The sequence below is a fragment of the Rissa tridactyla genome, chromosome 1 (assembly GCF_028500815.1).
Source record: "Rissa tridactyla isolate bRisTri1 chromosome 1, bRisTri1.patW.cur.20221130, whole genome shotgun sequence".
NCBI classification, from domain to species: Eukaryota; Metazoa; Chordata; class Aves; order Charadriiformes; family Laridae; genus Rissa; species Rissa tridactyla.
Window position 1 is genome coordinate 31,912,177 of NC_071466.1, and position 21,259 is coordinate 31,933,435.

The following is a 21,259-nucleotide window of genomic DNA, read 5'->3' on the forward strand; positions in this document are numbered from 1 at the left end:
CGAAGATGATCTCAGCCATTAAGCCCTCAGCTTCTTGTGACTTTACCCACCCACACTCCTCCACCTGGTAACAGGCCAGGAAACCAGAGGTTTACCCCATTCCTCAGGTTACAGGACCTCAAAATAATAAATAATGCCCTGAAAACACAAGCACAATGGATTTAAAGCAAATCACATTAAAAAACCCTACTCTGATTTACTCCTGGAACTAGAAATGCTATTTCAGAGAACTGGTTGAAGTGCAGCACTGCTTAAATAAGGTATCCACATTGGTATATATGGCTTTCCACATGTTTCTGAGCCTAGCAGAACAATTTATGCTTTTCCTCTGTGGACAGTGTCATCCCTGGAGATATCCTCTCTCTCAGGACCAAAGGCCTCCTCCCAGATGAACATTTCATACTCCTTGACGATTTTTTGTTCTTCATGGAGGGCCTCCTCATCTTCCCAGACAGCTCACTCCTTTTCCAGGAGAGCTGTTTCATCTGCCCACAGAGATGCTTCTTCTGCCCATAGGACTCTGTCCTCATCCAGAGGGCTCTGTCTTTCTCCCAGAGGAGCTGATCTTCTTTCCAGAAACCCTTATCCTTCTTCCAGAAAGCATTATAGTCCTTCCAGAAGTCACGATACACCTTCCAGAAGGCTTCTGCTTCCTCCTGAACAGCCTTTTCTTTCTCACGAAAGTCAGCTTCCTCCTCCCAGACAGACTTCTCCTCCCAGAAGGTTTGGATGGCCATCTTGACATCTCTGATTTTTTCCCAAAAGCCCTTGATCTTCTCCCAAAAGCCCTTGATCTTCTCCCAAAAGCTCTTCATTGTCTCCTGAAAACTCTGAATCTCCTCCTGAAAGGCTTTCTCAGCCTGCAGCTTTTTGATGAGCTTCTGCTGGTGGGAGGTGCAGTAGGGAGAGCAGGACATCAGCTGGCAATGGCAGCTCCAGTTCACATGCTCATCGCTGATGGAGGGGGCAGAGACCCAGCCTGGTCCCCCACCTCTCGCACTGTGGCCCAACAGAGAGGGGAGCAGTGGGTGTCAGCGATGACATCACCCAAAACTATGTCATAGTTGGCTTGGAATGATGTCATACCACAAGTGAGGATGTTTACCACTGGCGACAAAGAAATCCCTGCCCAGCACTCAGCCAGCATGAACTGTGGCAGCACCTGAAAGCCAACCTGTGCCGTGCAGGGCAAAGGCTGGGATTTCTCAAAGTCATTTCCCACTGTGACTCGAGGTGCTGCTGGTTTGGAGAGGGGTGAGGGGCTGTGCCAGGACCAGCCCTTGGCACTGTGCTGCCTGTGCCGGCCCCGACCAGTAGACGCCACTCTGAAGGACAGACACCTCTGCTGTTTTCCCTCTGGTGCTCAAGGCACTCTCGTTTCTTTGACCCTTGGCTATGTCTCCTGTCCCTTCACAGACTCCCCCCCAAAATATACAGCTTCCAGAATCACAAGAAACTTGAGTGATGAAGAGAAAACAAAAATCTAATTTTCCGTTCACTAATCTGCCTAATAATTCTACAGCAAGGATTAAAGCTGGTTACTTATTTATACCGTTTCACTAGATTTATTATGACTTAGTGCACCGTGCCTCCAGCTCCACAGCAGGGAGCAGGTCGCTTTATAAATAGAAAGCTTTTGCTTATTAATATGTTATGAGCCTGCCTATCCCTCGCTCTACCATCCAGAAAGGCCCCAGGGGCAGCAGATGCAATGCAGCTAGTGGCAATATGCACCATGCACCTATTTTGCATGAGGGTCGAGAAGGCGGGGAGCGCCCCGTGCCCGCGTGATGGCTCCAGGGCACGGTGACAGGATGGACAGACAGCCCAAGCTGCAAGACCTCCCATGCACCTTGGCAAACATGCTGCCCCTTGAGCCCCTGAGCCCACCAGCGTGTGACGCCACCGTCACACCTTTGCTGTGCTGGAGACATAGACCCTCCTCATCCCAGGCTTCTCCCCTCTCCAAAAGATGAGCTGAGCACTGGCAGGGACATTCCCCATCCTCTTTCCCAGCATTTTGCGTATGGCCGAGGAGTCTTCTAGTGACAACTGCCCAGCTCCTGCCTCTCCCCACCTCCACAAGCACTGAACAGGCCAGAGGATAGACGGCTCTTTCACAGCAGCTGGGATGAGCTCTCATGGGTAGCAAGCTAGAGGGGACCTGCTGGGGGATTTTGGGTGAATACATGAGAATTTTGGTTCTGCTGTTTCCTCCTCATGCTACTTCCTGGTTCCTGAACCCTCCTCCTATAGCTGGGGCTTCCCTGGGTGGTCGGAGGTGATAAAAGAGGAAGGCAGGCATCTTCAGCTTCACTCTCACGGAGCTCCTGGGCCCACCATTTTTTCCCTGCTCAGTGTGAGAAGGATCCAAACAAGTGGTGTCTCATCTTGGGGGTTGGTGGTACCACACCATGTGCCTAGAAGGCTAGAAAAATTAGGTGAGTAAACGTGCCAAAAACTAATTGCCAGGAGCCTGTTATTACTTGAGTTGCGGAGGAGCTGCTGAAGTAGAAGCCATTTCTCCTCCACCAAAGGAGTTCCTGACGTGGCTCCACTCTCTCTGTACTTTCAGTGGGGTCCCGGGTGGGCAGTTTCTCTTCGTTCACAGCAGAAATGTCATTAAATAGAACATGCTGCATTTCTGCTCCCCAGGATTGTGTCTGGCAGCAATTAAGGCAATAGCAGTTCAGTTCTAGCCATCCCTGTAAGCCCCAGCAGCAGCTGCCAGCCCATTAACAACCTCAAATACGCTGTCTCTTCTTTAAAATGAAAGTGATGTTGCTTCTGCTTGGCTAATTTTGCCACGCTCATTAGCCTGGAACATATTTCTGAGGCGAGGCCCTCGGTAGCCTAGATAAGTTGTGCATATCTCCGGCATGCCACCACACTGCACGGGCTCTGACATAGCCCGTGCTCGCCCTGGCACTTGCACTGCTGCAGGTGGTCGGAAGCCATACAGGCTTTCACTCTGCCTGGTTTTACTCTTTGCAACATGAGGATGAGGCAGCTTTTGGGTTATACACTAGCATATCTTCCCCAAACCAGCCAGAGGGCCACGTGGAGGACATAGGTGCTCACACAAGTCAGTGTCGGTGCTGCAGCAAGAGTCGAAGAGCCAGAGCTAACATGCATGCACAGAGATGACTATTTGACTCAGGGATAATCCCAGAAATTTATGTGCAGAAATGGGATCTCCTAGGGCCAATCCCCAGGGATCACCCCACAGGTGATCTCCTCCTGTCCTGCCCTGTGGATCCAGGGCCTGAGCCTGTCCTGGGGGCACAGTGCCCTGCACAGCAAATTCAGATGGGTTTCTTTGCAAAAGCAGAGCAGACTTGTTCTTGAAAGCATGACAGACGGAGGATCAGCAACCCAGGGCAGGGAGAAACAAGGAGTAGCTTCTTCATATATCATAGTTTAGGGACATGGTTTAGTGGGACTTGGCAGTGTTAGGTTTAAGGTTGGATTCGATGATCTTAAAGGTCTTTTTCAACCTAAATGGTTCTATGATTCTCTGATTCCTACACCCTTCTGCCCTTCCAGGGTTCAGATGGATAACTCCTTAAGAAAACAATTTCACTCTAACACGGAGGAAGCAATCCAGGTGCCTAAACACAGGCATCCAGTGCCATTTTAGACACTCAGAAATATAAAACCCATCTGCAGATGATACTGGCAGAAGGTAACACATAGGAGGCCTACGTCCTTTGGGACCCGCAGCTGGAAGCTAGGGGAGATATCCCAATACATACCATGGCACGGGGCACCCATGTGTATACGTGAGTCCCATGTTTAAGTCTGTCTCTGATTTACGTGGCTAAAGCTTCGTTTGGATCCTGCCCCAAGAGGTTACTAGACTACATCAGGAAGCCATTTTACTATCCTGAAGCTTCCATCTCCTGAATGTGCATCAAGTGATACAAATAAAACTTTGAGAGCTTTTTCCTCATATGCCATGGTAAAAATATTACCATTTGTTCTTTTACTGCGCTCCTGAGGCAGGCTTATAAAGATGTAGGATAATTATATCAGAGTACATTTTTCAATTAGAACATCATTATTGTCTCACAGAAAATTACTAAATTATATCATTTTGTTCCACAAGTCTGCAAACACTCTTTCAATTGTCATCAAAATAATAGTCATTTGGTTTCTGCAGACATCTCTAAGAGTGCAGAAGTAATGGCTAACGAGTCTGAATCTAGTTTAGATCTTTTCTCTTACTAGAGTAAGATCTGACGGATATATGTAAAATGAAATCGATAAAATTATCTCTTTACTTGGTATGACTCTTGTTATTCTTCTTATTCTTACCATTTCATAACCATCCAAAAAAAAATAAAGCCCCGAAGATACGTAGCAATTATGGTCATGCTGCTGGAAAACTTAGCATTTTTAAAACTCTGTAACAGGGACATGCAATACTTACAGAAGCGCAGTCCTTATGGCAGCTGGGTCTCTGACGCCCACTGGTGACTGTGACCCATTGGTCACCTACAGTGATGTAGTTTCACGAATTTTCAAACCATTGACTCGAAGTCAAGTGGTGCTGGGTGGAGCTGGAAGGAGGCTCTGGGCTCCTGGCAGGGTCTGAGCCACGACTGGTGCTTTGCTTCATTTTCATGTGGGCTGTTTCTGAAGAACACCCATCTGGGGGTTGTATTACCCTCGCTGGCTCCCCTCCTGGTTTAGGGAAACTGCCTGGAAGACAAGAACAACACTTACACTAAATGTTAGACACATGCTTAAATTATGTCGTTACGGTTGTGTGTCTAAATTTGGCACCCAATGTAAATGCTACTGTATCTTGTGTTATTTGAACAAAACCAAATGTTGGAGCTAAAGCTGAGCGCAGATACAGCCTAGTCCGGATGGTTTTCAAAAGTAAATCTGTGATCCTAAATCTATCTGGAAGCTTGCTTCAAAAGCGTAGCCTGACTTTTAGGGGGGGTGGCTCCTACTAAAGTCATTGGGAAGAAATGGTGGATGAGTGGCTTCGAAAATCAGGCCTGTCTTTACAGAGGGTATTTTAACCTGGATTTACGTTCCTAGTCCTCTGTCAGTTGAACAACTTCTCTGAAGTGTGCAATGTTTTCATTATAAGCAATGTAAACGTATTTAGTGCAACTCAGCCCCCGATACTGTAGGATGTGAAAGAGGCGCTTTACTGACAGAAGAAGTTGTCTCTATTTTTCTGTTGAAATTGTATTAAAATTTAGAGAAGGCTGTTTAGTTTCTGTTTGGTTGTAGGGTGCTTCACTGAGTCACAGTGATCTCTCTGTTCATGAGACCTCGAGCCAAATTTGTCTCAGTAATCCATCTTGTTTGATGATAAAAACAACTCTCCAGCTAGCAACTGAGGACAGGTAGAAGGAATGAGATGCTTCAAGAGGACTGCAGGAGAAATCAAGATTAAAAAGCGTCATGATTGCATGAGGAGATAACCCTTGGAAATCTGTTCCAGCTTTTTCTGTTTCAAGGCTTTTTCAGACCTCCAAAGGTCACAGTACTTCAGCTAGAAGCACCTTCTACCAAAATACTTTTTTCTTGCTCCAATGTTCCTTCTTTGAAGTTCAGAATTTTTATATTTTTTTTTTATATGGGAATAGTTCAGATACAATCCTGTTCCTTTAGAAAGTCTTGCTGCCCTGGCAAGCCTCTTGTTATTCTTCTTCCCAGATGAGATATTTCCCTCTTTGCAAATGGGTTGCCTTGGTTTGTGGAAAGGTTTTCCCTTCTCTCAATTTGCTTCATCCCTTCCTCCAGGGGCTGTTTCTTCTTTCCACAATGTTTTCATGCGCCGTACGTTCCCACTATAGTTCCCCATTTGACACTATAGCTGGAAAACACTGACGATGGAAAGAATACTATTTAGTCAAATACTTTCTGAACTTTAAGGAAAACACTGTTTTTTCTAGAGAAGAGGTTTTAGTGACGCAAGTACAGCAAACAGCACAATAAAAACTGCGCGGTGGTGATTTGGTGAAACCTTTGTGTATAAATTTTTGATATTCCAGCTCTTGCCATTAATCCATGGAGTTGCAGCAGCAGGATATATTATTTCTTCCTCTTCTGATTTTTTTCAATAACCCCTTTCCTCCTCACAACATAAATTCTGTTTTCAAAGAGGACAAAGAGGGTCTTTCGGTCTTTTGGTCTTTCAGTCTTTCAGCTTTCAACTCCTCATCCTTTGCCATTTCAACACAGATTTCCTGGTGAAATGGAGAGATGGATTTCACTCAAAAGTGCTTTCAACATCACTGCTACCAGTAACAACCTTCCTGGGAAGGACTGTAAGGGTAGAAATTTGCTCTCTGGCACATCAGTAAAAACATCCGTGCTTTTCCTTTCAAGGACAAGGAGGCTCTCACCATCCTTTTTTGGGAGGAATGCATGAGCATGGACTTGAACATTTGGCTGGATTCTGTGTATGGATGAGGATTTCCAGGATGCTCTGCCCCATGTGGGGACGGCAGGTGACTGCTGCCAGAGCAGCAACACCTGGAAAACACAGAGGTTCCAGGAGACAAAGAGCTACCCAGCAACTTTGCCCAAAGCCCCACACAGTCCCGGCGCCTCCCTGCTCTCCTGGGTCATCCCACAGAAGCACATCCAGGTCCCAGTTCAAATTTTGGCCCCAGTGTTGCTGGCGGGCAGGTGACATGCAGGGAGAGGAAGCCTCCGCTCCAAGGATCACACATGCTTCACTAACAGGAGCCCACAAAGGACACGTTACTGTTTGTTAGCCTGACACACATCCAAAGCCATGAGATGGGGGGTGTGATTCGGGTCCAGACTCTGTGTATGTACCCAAGTACTGATGTCTATGTGCCAGTAGTGTCCGGAGAGCAATTAGCTGGCCAAGGGCATGTGCTGCCTCATGGTGACTTGAATCCCACCACAGACCCCACTGGCTAGGGCAGCTCTCCATTGGCCTTAATGAGAGCTGGGACATCTCAACAGCAACATTTTGTTGTCTGCAATTTGGACCCGATTTCCAGCCAAGGGGTCCAGTAGAGGTGGGACTTGAGTCCATGCCCTACCTAGACCATTAGATGGCAACAGCTAAATTTATGTATGCATACATGTGTGTGCGTCTTCACTCATTTTCTGCTGTCCTAGAGAGGGCTCTGTGCAGTAAGGAACGGCTTTGCTCTGTGGTTACACTGCCATTTCCACCATGTACCAATGGGCAAGGTCTTCATAGTGAGGGGGTGACTGCTCTGCCTCAGTGGTCCTTCATCCATCACTAAAATAGCAGCAATCACTTTCTGTCCAATGTTTGTAGCTGTCTGGCCAGATTTCCTCACCTCCTTGAATTTCTGCCCATGTGGAGCTAAATCCTTCAAGGGAGTATCTGTGTTTCTGGAAATGTTACGCTGCACAGGATGGACCATCTGTTGTTGCAAGTGCTCAGGTATCTTTGGACTTGGGAAGTAGGTATTTTTAGAGAGAAAATGAGATGGAAGGAGTTACAGAATCACACAATACCTTAATTGACTTGAAGCAAAGCGCTGTATATGCCATATATGCCATATATTTTGTGGAAGGAACTTCGGGCACCTTCCAGTGGTGAATCAAGCCAAGTTGTGGTTACAACCCCATTTTGTAAGACAGCTTTAGCAAAAGAAAAGCCGCATGGAGTTCTCAGGTTCAGTGTCCTTCTCTCACAGATGCTCCATCACATCATCACCTCACAGAAGCAGTAATATGATGCAGAGAGGACTTCCATGGCAGCCTTCTGACCACTGCACACAACCTTGCGCACCCTGTGTGGCCATGCATCTCCAGAAATAATGAGAAATCACCTTAACAAACCTATCCCAAAAACATCCGTGTGAGCAAAAAAAAAACAACCCAACAAACAAAACCCCCAAAACAAGACCTTCAGTTGGTTAATTTTAAGACTTTAAACTCGGAGCAACTGTAGATGGTCTGAAGTTTCAGACCAGATGAACATCTTGTGCATCTGCTAGTCCTCTCAGCCTAGAAAAAGACATTTCCTATAGGCAGTGAGAAGCTGTTTCTGACTCTTGCTGCTCTGATGGTTAGAAATCAGCTTCTATTTCATGGCCCATTTATACTCATTTCTTCTAAATCCTTTTTTATTTATTATTTTATATAAGCAATCCTTTATCCCTGGTATATTTACAGAGATTAAGTATACGTCTTTAGCTCTTGCCTTAGTAGGCTAAGCTAGCTGAACCCTGTAGATTCATCTAAAAAAACAGATTCCGCATACCTCTGTCTTTTCTAATGGCTTTTTTTTTTTTAATTTCCTCTTCTCTGCTGTTGCTAGAATTTTTAGCAAAATCTGTTACAATTTTTAGCAAATACCAATATTCCTATTTTCCTAATACTGAATGAACTCAAGTCAGCAGTGTTTATCAAAACACTCACCACGTGGTTTTATTATTATTATTCATGACAGTAGCCCACAGGGGTCCCACCAGCTCTCAGACTGCATGTTGCTTGCACAAATCGGGGCAGCGATCACCCTGGAGAATTTAGCCAAAACAGACTTAAACTGACACTCGGTAAAGGCAAAAAGGTACATCATCACCTCTATTTCACAGCTCAGAAACAAAGATCACATAAGAAATGCCTTCACAGCTGCTAAAGGATCAATATGTTCCCATGCAAGACCGACCAGCAAAGCCTTACGTGCATTAAGAAAAAGCTCAGTACATTTTGGACTAGATGATCTGAAAGGTCCCTTCCAACCTAAGCAGTTCTGTATTACAATTCATGTGGAGCTGATGTTCTCAAATACTACATTTGCAACATTGATGATGGAAAACTTGGAGCCTGAACCGCTGTGTAGTGAAGCAAAGGGAAAAGGCTCTTTGCATTCTTTCCTGCCAGCATAGAGCCCTTGATTTGTTTCAAATAATCTGCAAAAATGATGAGTGCTTTCAAAGGTTAGCATCATGCTCTCTTCTACCAGCAAGTGCTAAATATGTGTGGAAGAAGAGATGCTAAGTGGAGAGAGCTGTCTGGTCCTCTTCAGCACAGGACTGCTGTGACCTCTGTCTTGGGCTCTTCATGGCATGGCTTGCTCACATGGAAGAAGAACATGAGCAATCAATCAAAATTAATGACCAAAAGGTCAGGTAAAGCATGGGTGACCTTTCCTGGAAGTAAAATATTAAACCTTAGGCCATAAGTAACCTGAGGTCATCGGTGAACTGAGGGAAGTGAACACTAAAGATGACCTCAGGCTGCAGACAGAAGGGACTGCCAGTGTGAACATCTTTGAAAGTGGTTGCTCCACTCTAACACCTCAAAGGTGAACACGCAGAATGGTAAGTTAAAAAAAAAAAAACAAAACACACATAATTTTTCTCAGTTTTAGGTCAAAGTCAGGCAGGTACCTGTTACACACAGGCAGGGTTTGAGCTGAGCAGACTCAAAAAAGCACAAAGACCTTCTATATCAATTACTGCACACATCTCCCTAATACAGAGAGCTAAGTACTGCCGACAGAAGTGTCACACACTGTCTTCGGTGCCCTTTTCCTATCCCCCAGAGATATTAAGTACATCTTGTGACATGCTTTCTTAGCTAATCTGGCTACAGGTGATGGAAACTCTAGTCCTAAATTATTCTTAGGTAATTCTCACTGTGTGCTAAGTTCTGGTCTTATAGATCTGAAGATCCCGTTACCCCAATGGTAATTCAAAGAAATGGGATGGAATTTACTGCAAATCAGCCCTTCAGGCCTCATACGCACGCTCTTTTTCAAGGCTAGGAGAAATAACTGAATAATCTGGTTCTATTCTACCTCAGAGCAAAAGCACATTGAAATCATATTTCTGTGCTGGGTTCCTGTTGGGGACCTTACCTCGAAGCCTATATCAGATCTGGTCTCCCTTAAAAGTAGCTTTGACTGTGCTTCTTGCAGTCACTAGCGTGTGTGTCAAATATCTTCTTCTTCACTGCTCTTCTCTTTTCCACCTGGGAATAAGAAGAGACCAAGACACTTGAGCACCTTAGTTATTTCAGTCTTCTACTTAATCTGAAACCAAAACAAAAAAACCCAAACCAAAAGCAGATATAGAGCAGAACAGCACAGTGTAAGCAGCAACATATCCAGCACCTCTGCTTCACGTCCCCCTCTCTTCTGCTCCTTCTCCCTTTCCTTCTTCCTACTCTTTATTTGTCCATACAAATGAAGGATCCTGCTCAATTTTAAAATGATGGGTTTCTTCTTCCTGAGGATTCCCACTCTTGAGATAGGGCTTCAGTTTGTGCCACGAGGGAACATGAATGAAGCCTGTGAGCAAACTCTTGTTGCAGAAGGGAACCATGCATGGGGCTGGGGCAGGGCAGGGATGGGTGAGTGCTCAGCCATCTGACACCAGACAAGCTCTGGTGTTTCAGCATCACTGTGGCCCCTCAGCATAGTATTTGCTCAGTCCCATCCCAGCCTGCTCCGTCTTCCCCTCATTTCCTAATCCTCTTAGGTTACAACCATGGGCTTGCCAGATACAGCTTCGTGGCCAAGCAGCTACAGCACAGTTGTAGCCAGCTGGCCACGTGCTAGAGAGCTGGTCACTGTGGTGCAGGACAGGTGATCTCCCAATGGCACCTACAAGAGAGGAGCAAGAACTGTCCCCAGTGCCGAAACCTCTGTCCAGGCCTTTCCATACCCATTAACCCCATGGGGCACGGCTGTGAACAAAGCTCTGTGGCAAGCCCTGCTCTGACAGCATGAAGCTACTGGTCTTCATGTGACAACCTGTGAGTCTTACTGCTCATTTCAGCTGAAGAGGACTCCTGGAAGTGCTGCCCCAATGACAATAGTATGAAAACACAAGACACCTTGTGAATGGAGTTGCCATCTGGCGTGCTCAGTGCACGGGACATGGCGCTTCCCCCAAAGGCTGTGCTGGAGGCACTTGGAGCCCAGCCCATGTGCAAGGGAACATGACTTGGTTTGAACATCTTCCCCCATTTTTGAGTAGAGCCTCATTTGGGGCATGCTAAGGTTGTGCACCAGGAGCTGCAGCTCATCAGCCAGGCACTGGGAACTTGCTTGTGTACCTACACTCCGTATGAACACCTCTACACCTCCTGCTTGGACACCTTGTCCTCCCCTGTGCCGTCCAGAGTCAACCTTTGAGCATAGTGCCATCTGGTGAGGCTTGAGATACTCATGCAGCCCAAACAAATAATGTCACATCTCACTCACAAACCCCTTGGGACAGTAAAATTTAAAACTGGGCCTAAATGCCAGCACACCCCTGAAACAAATTTTCAGCAGGAGAAGCAACAATAGGCCTAACATTTCACCAAAAATGTATCATTTGCATGAGTGAATCTGCTTCCTCAGGTATAAGCCAGAGGCCAAATTTACTATAGCTCCAAGCTGAGTTGGCTCCTAACCCAGCTTTCATCTACTGCAACTGGGTCTAAAATTGTATCTTTTGGCACTTGACACCCAGGATACAGAGGGTTCTTGAACGGACACAAAGGGAGCCCAAAATATTGGGTTTGTTATGCGGTGCCAATACTACATCAGCTACCTGGAGAGGTGCTATCACCTCCTCTTTGTGGAAGAAGAACTCAAGGTCCCCAGGGAATCCCCCTGGGCTCTTGCTCAAAAAGAAACTGGCTTGGCAGGAAATGTCGCTGTTGAAGAAGGTGGTTTTTTACAAGGGGCTTAGGTCCTGCTCTAGATGCCTTCTTCTCCAGCCATGAGACGATGCTCTGTGCATGGAAACACATGGCTGGGGTAGGCCATGGGGCTGGCTGCCACTGAAGCACCTTTCTGACAAGCATCCCATGAACTCAGGCTCCCACCTTGAACCTCCTGGATGCAGCCTGGAACCAAGCCCTGTGGGTGGGTGATGGGGATCAGGAGCCGGTGGGGTGAGTCCCAGTTTATGGGACTGGGAGGGGCTGCATAAGGCAAGATTTCATCTCCCAAAGCAGAGATTTGAATGCATCACCTAAATACACAGGTGCATAGAGGCAAAGGTTATTTCTCGTTGCATGGGGGGCTCCAGCCCCCCCTCCCCGACATGGCCCTATAGAAGAAACACAAAATTAACCAACTCTTGCCTTTCCTGCCTGGTCAGACTAGAGGGTTAGCATTGGGATCCAGATTGCAGATATCCAAATGAGGCTGTCAGAGATATGGGTGTCTACACACAACATAGATATCCACATCAAAGTGCAGACCTAACCAATACAAGAGCTGTTCAGGTAAATACAGGCTTCTAGAGGTGGCTGAGGTGCCCTTGGACATCTATCCAGGGCTGGCAGATATGAGACAGGACCTACAGGAGACCCACACCCTTCTGGTCTGGTGGCTGCAGGCCAGGCAGGATACTTAGAGGATCCCCAGGTGGGACTAAATGTCTGCATTTATGGAACTAAATCAAGCCATGACTCTCCCCAGCCCCTAATGGAAGTTCATAGGTAGACAACTCCACCAGCGTCTCCTAACTCCACACCCCTCAATACTGCACTGAACTCCATCCTCGCTCGTTTGCAGTCACTTAACCATTCTGCGGTATTCCTGCTTTGACACCCTCTCAGCAACTTTTCTCGTTATTGTTCATCATAATTACTCTACCCGAAATATATGGTTCTGTTTCTCATGAGTTAAGGCTACAAATAGAGATTTTGGGTCTTTGCTTGTGGAGGATTAGTATTTTCACTTCTGTTGAACAGATATAATGTCAAGTATGATTTTGCTATCCTCCAACGGAGGAGGATAAATGCACTGACAGGTGGCAAAAGGCATATTTTATGAGTGAGAAAATGAAATACAACAAATGAAAATGTACAATGTTTTCTCCTGTTGTCAGTGGAAGAGTATGTTTTATTATGGCTGCATGCAATGGGAATATTAGCCCTGATCTAATCAAATTAAACTGCTGATTTAGATTATTGTATTTCATGCATAGTAACTTTACGGGCTTTGACCTTATTTTTCATTGTATGTAAAACCTTCATGAGTTATTAGCCTTTTTTTGTCAACTATATTGTAGAAGTGAGAGGTTTATTCCTGCTGTGACATAGAAGGAGGCATTTTGCTGCTAGGAGAGTTTAGCATTTTATTCGTCTGTGATAACTTTCCCTTATACTCTAGCACAAAGCACAATTAAGACAGAAATGTTGAGTAGTTTTATTATGCCCTTGTGTGAGGAGCTAATCTTTTTTTCCCCACTTCATTTTTCAGGGATTCCCAAAGGATTTTACAAACTCTACACATGTGTCTAGCACATTCTGCAGTGGCATAAACAAAGAATACACGGACCTCAACGGGGCCTTTGGCTTTTATACTTTTAGTAATTCCTCTTTCTCTTATTGCAAGTTTCAATGGCGCTGGAATTTCATGGTTAACATTCTGGGCTTATGGGTAAATTTTGCTCACGTTAATTTGGGCAATTGTTACATTGTTGGGTGAGCAGGGGAACAGAGGACTGGGGTCTTTAAATCAAGGTATTTATTATTTCAAGGAAAAAATTCTTTACACGGAACAATGCACAGGTTCACCTCCTGAATTACCAGTGGGAGACAATCTCTGACGAATGCCTTTCAATAAAAATGAAAGAACGCTTTTTTCCCTATAGGAAAGCATTGAAGATTCCTAAGGAAGTCATTTCGTTAGTAACTTCTCAAACACTGGCGTTTTGTTTTAGGCTGGCTTCCTACGGAAACACACTGTGTGCATTTGTAGCCTTGGGTCTTGTTCTCTGGTTGTTCTCTCTAAATAACTTTTGCTGAATTTGATCAAATTTGATAGAGTAATTGAAGAGTCAGAGATACAAGGAAATGAGGTGAGGACACCTGTCTTGGACAGTGACTATGGACGCAGGGAACATCTCCTGTTACTTTCCCAGGATTATCCCCCAGCATCCAGGGCTGGAGGCTCGCAGACGTCCTCAGCCACAGCTGGTACCTTTGTGTCTTTTAATCTCCTTTACAACAGAAGCAAGGCAAATCTCATCCTGCTCTGCTTGCGTGTTGCATATTTAAAGTAGAGAAAAGAGATGCCCTAAGTAACCCAGCTGAGGGAAAGCTGCAGCACGAGCAGTTATCCCTTACTAGAGACTCTCCCCATAGGTTGTCCAGCACATTTTGTCCTTTGTCGCTTTGTTTCTCAGGCCTAGATTACATTATGATAAATCATCCTAAGTAAGGAGAAGCCTGAAGCAGACAGTCTAATATTTTCTCATTTTTTCTGCCTTGCCTCTTGGGCATTCGCCAAGTAAACTGCCACAGAGATGGGCATGTAAACCTCCCTTCCCCAAGACAGTCTTGTAGGAAGAAGCCGAGGAACTGAAACATAGACAGTGACAGCCTTCACGCGGCTCTGTAATTTACTGTGACAGCCACACAAAAACATCTCCTCGGTGATGTGGATGAGAAGAATGCGCCTGGTCGGATCTTGTGCATGTCGGCAGGCTGAAGCATTTCACAGCGTCCGCCCCACGCTGAGCTCTGCAGCTTCCACACCATCCCAGGAGATGGAAATGGTCACCTCCTGGCCCCCACAGCCCAGGGGACTTTGGACTGGGCACACGGTAACTCGCTGCACCGACAGCACTTCCAGTCCCAGTATCTTCCTAAGGCTGCCTAAAAATTTCCTTTAGAATCACCAAAATCAAGCAGTTTGATGGTACCCCAAAGTATCACTGTCAACATCGGCTGCACTTGCCGCAGGGACCCTTGGTCCCCATTATTTTTTGCCATGATATGTGACGACTGAATGTTATAATTTCTGGGATCCCTACAGGCAGTCATTAAAACGCCGGTAAGTTGGTATTGATGATTGGACTCCTCTGCGTAAGCAGAGTATTTCTCATCAGATAAATACACCTTTTTTTTTGCCTTGAACAATGGAAGAAATGAAATGTACACTGAATTTCTTTCCCTTGGGCTGTTTATATTTCAATATACAAGGATAATTTATACAAGAAAATGTAACATTTCTGATTACATGCAGCATTTAAGAAAACAGCCAAACTCTTCCAATTTGAAAAGAACAAAATAACGTAGGAGATGGGGGACTATTTCTATGTTGATTTTGACTTCTGAGTCATCAAGTTAGGAGAAAGCCCTGTAGCAAAAGTATTCACCCTATATAGAGTGTGAAAATAAACTGAAAATTAACACAAACTGAAAAGAAAAGACAGCATCTTTACAGGGCCCTTTCCCTCTCCGCACTAATCATTAAGTAGCCAGGAAAATACCTGTTGAGGTGTAACTTCTTCCAAAATGGCACCTGGTGAAGGAATCCCAAGTGCCTGTTATGGGGGGATGTAAACGTCCCTCCTGGCCTGAGAGGGGCCCCATGTTTTAGGAAACTGTGCTCTGGTTTGTGCTTTTGGTGGCAGTGTCACAGAGTCCCTTTGCTCAGCTCAGCCCAGTGACTTCCAGCAGCACAAGGAGATCAGCACACAAGCTGGAAAGCCGTAGGCTGGAATGTGTGACCACTGTGGCACAACCTCAGCAGTCACAGGCAACCCAAAACTTGCTTCAAAGCTTTGCAGGGGGCAAGAAAAAGCACACCAAAGAAGGCTGTGATATTGGAAATAACTGAAATCCTTGTTGATGCCCCGTGCCAGGCACCGGCCTGGGAACAACTGCCAGAAAAGCAGCTTTCTCCACTGGAAGAAGGAGCTTTATTTGATTGTAGCAAAGAAGAACTAGGAACACATAAAGCCAAGCTGTCTAGTTTGGCCACTCGGCCGGCGTGTCTCAGTCTCTTCCTGCTATGTCTCTTCCAGCACCAGTGGAGAGCTGGTGTCTTCGTTAGAGAGAAGCGTCTTTGTTGACTGTACGGAGGAGCTGGGTTCTCTGTTTAAGTGCTCAAATAAACCCCTGCTTAAGCGCAATGAATAAAAGCCTTAGTCTCACCCTTTGCTTCACTGCTGAACTTCCTCAAGCAAAACTTTCCAGGCTTCCAGCCTTGGACCTGAAGACACATTAGCAAAATTCCTGTTTTTCTCTCTGAAACTGTTTTGCTTTATAGCTGCAGAATCAGCTCTAGCTGGGATTTTACCCCATCCTGCGTTTGCTGCCACACCATGTTCTGTGTCTAACTCCTTCCCTAGGAATTGCTGCTACCTCTTCTCATGGAGCTGACGGCTCATGGAAGTGCCAAGCCATCAGTGTGGGAGGCTGGACTTCTTTTTTGATCCATCACTCTCAGCACTGATATTTCCACCACTTTATCAAAAAGATCTAATAATATGTGGTGGTTTTCCCAGAGTGCCATGCCCTGCAGAGGGTTTCCTTGAGCCACACAGCCACCTCTGAGGCTTCACATTGTGTATGAAAGACATGACCTAAAGAGCCAAACCAGAAGAGAAAAGGCTTCAATTGCATGACATTTTATAGAATCATAGAATCATAGAATGGTTCACGTTAGAAGGGACCTTAAATATCATCTCATTCCAACCCCCTGCCATGGGCAGGGACACCTCCCACTAGACCAGGCTGCTCAAAGCCCTATCCAGCCTGGCCTTGAACACTTCCAAGGATGGGGCATCCACAGCTTCCCTGGGCAACCTGTTCCAGTGTCTCACCACCCGCAGAGTAAAAAATCTCTTCCTGATATCTAATCTAAATCTACCCTCTTTCAGTTTGAAGTCATTACCCCTTGTCCTATATCCACATGCCCTGGTAAAGTGTCCCTCCCCATCTCTCCTGTAGGCCCCCTTCAGATACTGGAAAGCTGCTATAAGGTGTCCCCAGAGCCCTTTCCTCTCCAGGCTGAACAACCCCAACTCTCCCAGCCTGTCCTCATAGGAGAGGTGCTCCAGCCCTCTGATCATCTTCGTCACCCTCCGCTGGACCTGCTCCAACATGTTAAAACCTTAGTTTAGACTGAGCTTGCATGGCACAAGCTTCCCTGCTGCCCGGTGCTACCTGCACTCAGAACAGGAGCATCCAGGGGATGAAGCAGCTGGGAATAGCTCAGTATTTCACCTCTGTCAGTCTACTAGAACATGGAAAACAGGCGGTCGCATAAGCATGTGGTCAGTGCTTTTCTCAGCGCATGTGGCCATGCAGCAGGGAAAAGCATGGGGGGTACAAAAACCAGCACCCGCTTGTGTTTGTGCACGTGCACATATATTTTGCTGACCCATCAGCAATCAAAGTCGCCATCAAACACCATCCTTTTCCTTCCCTTGGCTGACCCCAGTGTGGGTGCCCTTTTCTTAATGCAAGACCTTTAGCACTGGGAATGATATTGGCGATGAACTGTGCAAACCTGGCAGCTGAAGGCAGAATTGTTCCTCCTGAGGCGGAGCAGGCACTTTGTCCGCTCCCTGCCGGTGACTAACGCAGCAGGTAACCTTTTCTTTCTTTCCAGCACCTTTCAGAAAGGATTTGAAATACAATCTCCATTAATGCTGTCACTCCTCCCGCAGAGGCGCTCTCCCTCAAACCCACTTTCTCTTATAGAGGAACAAGGGCTTTCCAGAAAGTGATGCCACACCTACAATTAGACCTGAGATCTACCAAATTGGCACCTGCTGATGGGAAGGTGACCTAGCAAGTAACCGCCTAACAAACAGAGCTTTGCCAGGGTGACACAAGACATATATACTAGCCAATGGTTAAGGTTATGTATATGTGGCAGTTTGCAAAGAGCTCTATCAACTGCATTGACAGGAGAGGAGAGGGGTGAAACGCACAAAGAACGAACCAAGTACTTACCATTCACTACTGATTTCTGAATAAACGAATTATTATTTTTTCTAATAAAAGACTTTGCGAGGGAAATGTCTTTTTTTTTTTTTTTTTTTTTTTTTTTTCTCTCCTCCCCCCTCCGGAACAGTCACAGATGTGTAGGGTCCTTTGCCTCCCCCTGCTGACACCCTGAAACGGCGCAGGGTGGGCTGTGGCTCCAGCCAGCCGTGGGAGTGGGGAAACTAATGAGGATGGGCTCTGCCGCCAAGCGCTCCCGCATCCCACAGCTCCCACGGTGCCGCTGCCGAGAGGTGTGCGAGCGGCTGGCCAGAAGGAATAAAAGCAACTGAGCCCCCCTCCCGTGCCTCACCACCCGCGGGCAGGGTCCCGGGGAGCCAAGCGCGGCTCTGGGGTCCCACCGGAGGGGACCATCCCAGCTGGCTTTCACTGGAGGCTGGATTTTGCAGTTCCCCTGCCTGGTCTCCCACGCACGCAGGTAAACGGATTCGGCACCCACGGCACTCTCAGGTAAGAGGGGTTTGCTGGGAAGCGGACGATGTGCCGGGATAAAAGCCAGCGTGGTGGGGCTTTGTGGTTTGTTAGGAAGAAATCAGCTCTGGAAGAGAACTTTGTTCTGAATATTTTAGAAAAATAAAAAGAAATCATGCCCTCTAGCAGTCTTTAGGCTGGTCCGGAGGGACTTGTTGGCCCGCGTGCACCTACTGTGTCCCAGCAGGACTCCCCAGCAGTTGGGAGCCATTGAGTGGGAACTGGGGTCTTAGGAAGCCCCAGCGACTCTGCCTGCTCCGTTCACCAGCGCAGAGTGGGGCACCTGAAGCTGGGAGAGGGCAGAGCTCAGTTTGAGAAGACCAAACACCGTCGGGCAAGCGTGGAGGTGGCTCTTGTTTGGGCTGAGGTATGGTGGGGCCAGGGTGAAGATGCCTTTCAGCTTCGCCGTGGGTCAGGGATGCACCAGTCCATCACTGCTCCTCTTCTTTTGGCTCATGTTACCTAAACATTTAGGGTGAGAATAATGACCAGAATAGTTCAAAGCTAAAAGTGGGTGAAATAACAAAGAAAGTGGGATAGAGGGTCTGCGCTACAGGGACTTATCACTGCCGCTTGTCAGGGACAAGGAACGGAGTTACAACAGAAGGCAGCAATGTGGGACACAGTGCGAGTGCCAGGCGGGCAGCAGCCAGCACTCTGGGGCAAAGCTGGCCACCAGCCACCGGCAGAGAGGCCACTGAAGGGGGAAGTGGTGGACAGGCTGGGGGAGGTACAGGGATGCTGTGGCTGCGTTGCCACCTGCCACCCTGAAAAGCGTCTGTGTGGAGAGGCCCCAGCCTCCTGCAAGGGGCTCAGAAACTCGTCCCCCCCTGGCTGGCCCTTGTAACACAAGAGCAGGTCCCTTCACCTGGGGGAAATGGCCCCGGGGAAGGACTAATGGGAGGAGGTCTAGAAGTTAGCTTTGGTCTTTAACATTTTTTTTTCCTAGTTGTGGCTGAGTTTTCCATTTTGCGTGTGATTTTCCCAGCTCAGAGTTTCAGGGATCGTTTCCCCATTTCAGCTGGGGAACAAAACCGTTCCCCAGCAGCCTGGCTGCTGAATAGCACTTTAGCACCCTTGTGCATTGGCACACAGGAAAATATTCATCTTTAACACCCACAGCAGCTTCTGCAGAATCACCGAAGGGCTGGGGGAAAGGGGCAACACCTATTTATCCAGCAAACATAATGACCTCTCTGAGGGAGTCAAAGCCAATGTCTGCGGAAGGACTGAAACCGTCGCCTGGTGGTTATGTGTGTTGTGTCCTTGGGTGAACACGTTTTGCGTGCAGTTATCAAGAATTTGCTTTCTTTTTCTCACCTGTTAAAACGCCACACACAGAACTCTGACTCACAGTCATTTCTGGGCTCCATCGCTAGATGGTGACACGTTCCCAGATACCGAGTCCTCCTTCAGTTTGTCTTTTTTCCTTTAGTGTAAAATAGCAGTAAATTTAGACAAAACATATGTTTTACCCCCTGCTTATGGAACTACAGCACTCCCAGCTACATGCAATTCTGCTCAAGATAATTTGGTATTCAACCAATTTTTAATATGTCATTGGTTTTGTTAACATGGTTTCTGCAAGCATTACTGCTATAAAAGTAATTCTAGTCATGAATATTTATATAAAGGCTAATATTACTGATCTCTGGGTAATTTAGAATATATTTGTCAGCAGCCAACGGCATACTCAAAATGAATGCCTGCTTCTGCACTTTCTAGGAACAAATCTGCACCAAAAGTTTTTAAGTTTAAAACTAATGTGCTGTTTGGTTGTGGAAACTACCAGTTTCCCTTCCTCTCTTCTGTTTTCCCTGAGCATGCAACAGTGCTCATTTCCTTCCTTAAAATATTTGTCAATAGTTGCAGCCCAAAGGCACAGTATTTGTTCTCCTGAAGAAGGTTTGGTGGCCGGAATGGGAAGTATGCACTCCCCAGAGGTCAGGCACTCGTATGTAATCTCCATTCCGGTCCATTGTTCAGTATTGGTGGGGATGTCCGCTGGGATTTGCAAGGTTTATTACAGCAGCAACACCCATCAAATGGGGCTTGTGACACAGTATGAAGATGAGGGCTGGAGAAGGAGAGCTAAAACTCATGAGATGCCTGATGTGATGATGCACACTAGAAACCTGGATATATATGTTGGTGGGTGGGTGCTACACGCAAGTGTCTCAGCATGGATTACTGACCCGGTGGGATGTCCGCAAAAGCCTCAGTCCCTGCTACTTGCTTGGCTGCTCACCAACAGGTAGAGCCAGACCTGCCTCTATCACTGCCGTCACCGCCAGGAAATAGAAACTGCAACGCCAACGTGCAAGGAGCAAACCCCATCCCATTCCCCACGGCAGCAGAAGGCCCTGTGCGGCTGTAGCTCATGGGTCTCTGGGTTTGCAGGAGAACACAGGCTCCCAGGAGACATCCAGCTCTGCTCAGCCATGTCTGGTAGGGCTTGGACAAGCTACGGAGGCGGGTACGGCCACATATCAGTTGGGTGGTACAAGCCTGTCTTTATCTTCAACACACATTTGGAGCCCTGTGGTCAGGTTGGGCTCAGCATTGCGTGGTGAGAAATCTCACCAGGGTGGGTTTCATGTCAGCTTAGAATAGAATGAGGCTAAGCTTGAAATGTTGCTCTTTAATCATTAAGAAACTTAAGGAAGCTAATTTGAGGTATGTGCAGAAATGCAGCTTCCCTCATCCCGGCCTTCTCCACACACAGTTGGTGTTGGTGGTAGACCTGTGGTGACCCTGGCCAGGGGCTGAGGCTTGGAGTGCGTGCGTGTGTGCGTGTGTGAGTGTGTGTGTGAGCCTTCCGCACTCCCATTGACGCTGGATGCTACTCAAGTGTCTGGTGCTGTCTGACGCCCAGGCCTTGGATGCCTAGCTGCTTGCTCATCCCTCACCCCACCTCGTAAAAATTCTTCTTTACAAAGAGCTACTTTCTCATCCAGCCACTTTTTTATCAAAGGCATCTTGTTCTGGGCTCCCTGTGGTTTGCAGTTTTTATCCTATATTCCTCTTCAGAATCCTCCTTGATCTTAAA

The 21,259-nt window shown here is 46.8% G+C and overlaps 1 protein-coding gene across 1 annotated transcript; it reads right to left on the minus strand.

Annotated features, from left to right (window-relative positions):
* Positions 1–315: 315 nt before the first annotated feature.
* Positions 316–917, minus strand: CCDC70 (coiled-coil domain containing 70). The gene is given in 2 exon segments (XM_054188319.1): positions 316–536; positions 539–917. Coding segments are annotated over 2 exon segments (600 nt in total).
* Between the last annotated feature and the right edge of the window lie 20,342 nt (positions 918–21,259).